Source organism: Scardinius erythrophthalmus, assembly GCF_964197995.2.
Source record: "Scardinius erythrophthalmus genome assembly, chromosome: 9".
NCBI lineage: Eukaryota > Metazoa > Chordata > Actinopteri > Cypriniformes > Leuciscidae > Scardinius > Scardinius erythrophthalmus.
In genome coordinates this window covers 2,196,705-2,200,609 of record NC_138229.1, presented here as the reverse complement: position 1 = coordinate 2,200,609, position 3,905 = coordinate 2,196,705, and the positions used below count along the sequence as shown (strand labels likewise).

General features: G+C 37.1%; 1 protein-coding gene across 1 annotated transcript; it reads right to left on the bottom strand.

The window, feature by feature from the left end:
• Positions 1–1,626: 1,626 nt before the first annotated feature.
• LOC308695844 (extracellular superoxide dismutase [Cu-Zn]-like) lies at positions 1,627–3,381 on the bottom strand. The gene is made up of 2 exons (XM_081374090.1): positions 3,170–3,381; positions 1,627–2,397 (listed from the first exon to the last, which is right to left on the bottom strand). The coding sequence occupies exon 2, from the start codon at positions 2,380–2,382 to the stop codon at positions 1,744–1,746; it is 639 nt and encodes a 212-aa protein (XP_081230216.1). The 5' UTR covers positions 2,383–2,397; positions 3,170–3,381; the 3' UTR covers positions 1,627–1,743.
• Positions 3,382–3,905: the final 524 nt, after the last annotated feature.

Here is a 3,905-nt window from a genome sequence, read left to right as displayed (position 1 = left end):
AGTAAACATTTCTGAGGGAATGATTCTTCTATGGCATCGATGTTAAAATCCCCTTTTGGTAGATTGAATGCAAGTAAGGTGGGACACTTTTTGTTAAACGTGTCATTTAGATACAGTACCTAGATGTTTATTTCTTTTTATTACTTTTGTTAACTTTAAGGTCCGACTTTAATATTTCATTTTGAATACAGTTGATATGTGTTATTTGCATGGTATATACCAATAAAAATTTTGAGATCATGCACTCCAGACAAACTTCTTTTCAGGTAATGTGAGCCATCCCTAATTTATCAAAAATGATCCTGGATCTTAAAATCACATGATTTATTAACACATCACACAAACATATTCCACAGCATATTTAACAGACCCAAAAGCACATAGATAGGCTATGATGAGTAATACTCATCAGTTCACTCAATGCATGTGTAAAGTTCAAAACAACTAGAACATGTTATGTTGACATGAAACTTCATGAAATTTGAATATCAGATATTTTAATGAACTCTACAACATATTACAAATGGAACTACGACACATGCAACAACAAATAGGCTAACAAAAATTCAATAAGAGGACAATTTAAAACGGTAACCATATTGTAAAACTTTTTTTCTGTATTTTTCTCTGAACACTGTAAATGAACTTAAATTGTGTCCATATTTTAAAGCGTTATATTCTGCATCTACATTTTAATAATAATAATTCGTTATATTTATATAGCGCTTTTCTGGGTACTCAAAGCGCTTTACATGGAAAGGGGAATATCCTCAACCACCACCAATGTCAAGTCGAAGTGTGTCACGGACGCGGAGCTCTCGGCATCTCGAAAACACCACGCCGATACTGATCCTCGTTTTAGTTCTCCGTTTGTCCCAAAGTCTGCTTGCCATGGTCCATAATGTTTGAACGAAACAACTCCAGGAGCGTGCAGCTAGACGTAACGCAGTCTGTGGCAAAGGTTACTATGGCAGTACGAGCGGAAACCAGGGATAAAGCGGATATTACGTCATTGACAGGCGACAAGTGAACATGGACGAGCCATTTTTTAAAATTGGAATTTCTCTGAAATTAAAAATCTTTGGGAACTTTTAGGATACTGGAAGTACACAACTGCAGGAAATGCATCACATTTTGCAAGTGAGTTTTGGTTATTTTATTACAAAAATCTTACATATTGTCGCTTTAAACACTTTACAAGAAAACCAACACATTTTAAAAATAATTTTAGCATTTTGATTTCTGTTAACTGTAGTAACAAACTGTTAGAATAATATACCCATTTGTTGACATTTAGCGAGAAACCTTATAATTCGGAAAATAAAATCTTATGTCAGAGGTTATGTCTACCTTCAACAATAAGGGTGTCCTCCCTTGAGATGTAGCCACACCCTCCAGTGTCATATTGCAGCAACCAAAACCATTTGATCATTTAAAGAAATAGTGTATCTTTATTTAAAGGCCATTGTCATGCTCCTAAAGTGTTAACCCATTGAGCACAGTAAATCAAACTAAACGGCCCACTTTACCTGCATTCACCCTACATTTGTTTTTAAGAGTGCATTTACTATTGGAAGCTATGGCCAAAAAGCCTCTGAAAAGACCAAGAAAAAAAACATGGGAATGTTCAGGTTATGAAATATACTTTAATGTAGGACACATACAAAGAATACACAGGGAAAATCATGATTATCCTATTTGAATCTGCCCTTCCACCATATCGGACTCCCTCATCTTTGACTCTCAGTGCCTTCCTCCACATTTTTTCTTGGGGAGCACTTCAGTCTTCTGCCACAGACTTGGAGTAGTAATACCAATCACACCCAAAGCAATTATCTGTCCAGCACACTCCTTATCTGAATCCATTCCCAGATCATCCTCCTTCTCATGAACCACCACCGCACGTCCCAGAATGGAATAAGGCCCAAAGAGCTTGGCGCCTGGAAGCGTCAGGAACTGCCTTATAACTCCTTTCTCGGAAGCGAAGTTGCCCAGGTCTCCAGGATGAGGGTGGTCAACGCCGTTTGGATTATAATGAGGACCAACAGTGATGCTGCCTTGACTGAGGTCTCCATACTGATGGATGTGCACGGCACGCTCTTGAGGATCGATGGCAGGCAAACCACGGAGGTTGATTTTCACTTCTAAATCTCCATTGGGGAAGAGCTGCTTGAAGAGGATTTGCCCAAAGATCTTTGGCTGGTTACGTGGCAAATTGGGGCTGGGAGTTACTTCACAAGTGGCATAGATTGTGTTGTCGAACTCCACGACTTCCGGCTGTGGAGCTTGGGCAGGCAAACAAACTGGATTTTTGGAGAACTCTCCTCCTTGTATATGCAGCACCAGCAATATCAGAGGGAATATTAGGATGATTTTCTCCATGTTGATCTTTAAAGCCTACAATGAAGAGTGGATTCAGTGAAATCATGCCGTTTGGTTTAAGAATGTAATAATTTTGATAAAAAGTCAAAGCTTTGAGAATTAAAAAAAAAAAAAAAAAAGGCAGATTATTGGTATTGGATGTGTACCTGTAGTATCTTGAAAGTACAATAATGATAAAAAAAAAAAAAAAACCTGTAGGTCCACTTGCAGAGAATAACACTGATGAATTATAAAAAGCCACTTAAGTGTACACACCGTACACTTTCATAAGTGTCACACCTGCCAGCCAAAGTGCCTATGATAGCCACCAGGTGGATGTAATCACACTAAAATGAGTCCAGGCAAAGGTTTATGGAAATGGAAAAGGTCTAGGGAGAAGTGCCCTCTGGTGGCTATCATAGCGCTTCTGCTGGCAGGAGTGACATTAAATACATGTACACTTTAAACAATACAAGTAATTATGAAATGGATTACAAATGAAATGGATTACAAATAAAGATGTACTTCAGTCAAAGGACTGTTTAATATACAGTTAAAATATGCATAAACATGCAATTAAGTCTGAAAACATTACATTCTTGCCCTTAAGTATATATTTTTTATAGGTTTATTTTCAAAAATATGTACTCTTCTTTTTTAAGCATGCTAAAGTGTACTTTTTCACAAGGACAGATAAAATAAAAGACAATATCTATACTTTTGCTTAAACTAACATTTTTTAGTTGCACTAAATCAAGTCAGTTGATGGAGAAAAAAACACAAGCCTAAAACAGCAAAGGTGCGTCACCGTATAGCTGGAAAGCTGTCCTCAATCCGTGTGGAGCCTGAATATTGCAGTCACAAAAATACTACAGCGCTTAATCCGTGTGCAGTCCTGACCTGGGGTTGAGAGAATGTTCCTTTGCAATCACACTTTTGGCTGCTCTTTTAGGAACTCATGTTGAGCTACAAGTTAACCATGATAGTCTGTTAGTCACTAATTAACTTCACCTGTGTTTCATTTAGCTCCCTTTGTTTGCCTGTTTCTATATAGCACTCAGTTTATTCAGTTCTTTGTCTTGCATTGCACAATGTGTTCTCCAGTGTAGATTATCTCCATTGTTTTGTGTTTATTAAAAGAAGTACTGCTATAGATTCCTCTTCTCTTCATTTGTGACTCATTAATTCTTAGTGTACAATTCCACTTGACACCACTTCTTATAGCAGATATTCATCTCACATAAAGTGAATAGCTGACAGTTCTTCTTTTTCAAGAAACCATTTCTACAGACTCTGATGTACCAAGCCTGACAAGCCTATATTACACATGCAATTGGACTGTTATTTAATTGTCTTTGAAGGCAGAAGTAAACATTTCTGAGGGAATGATTCTTCTATGGCATCGATGTTAAAATCCCCTTTTGGTAGATTGAATGCAGGTAAGGTGGGACACTTTTTGTTAAACGTGTCATTTAGATACAGTACCTAGATGTTTATTTCTTTTTATTACTTTTGTTAACTTTAAGGTCCAACTTTAATATTTC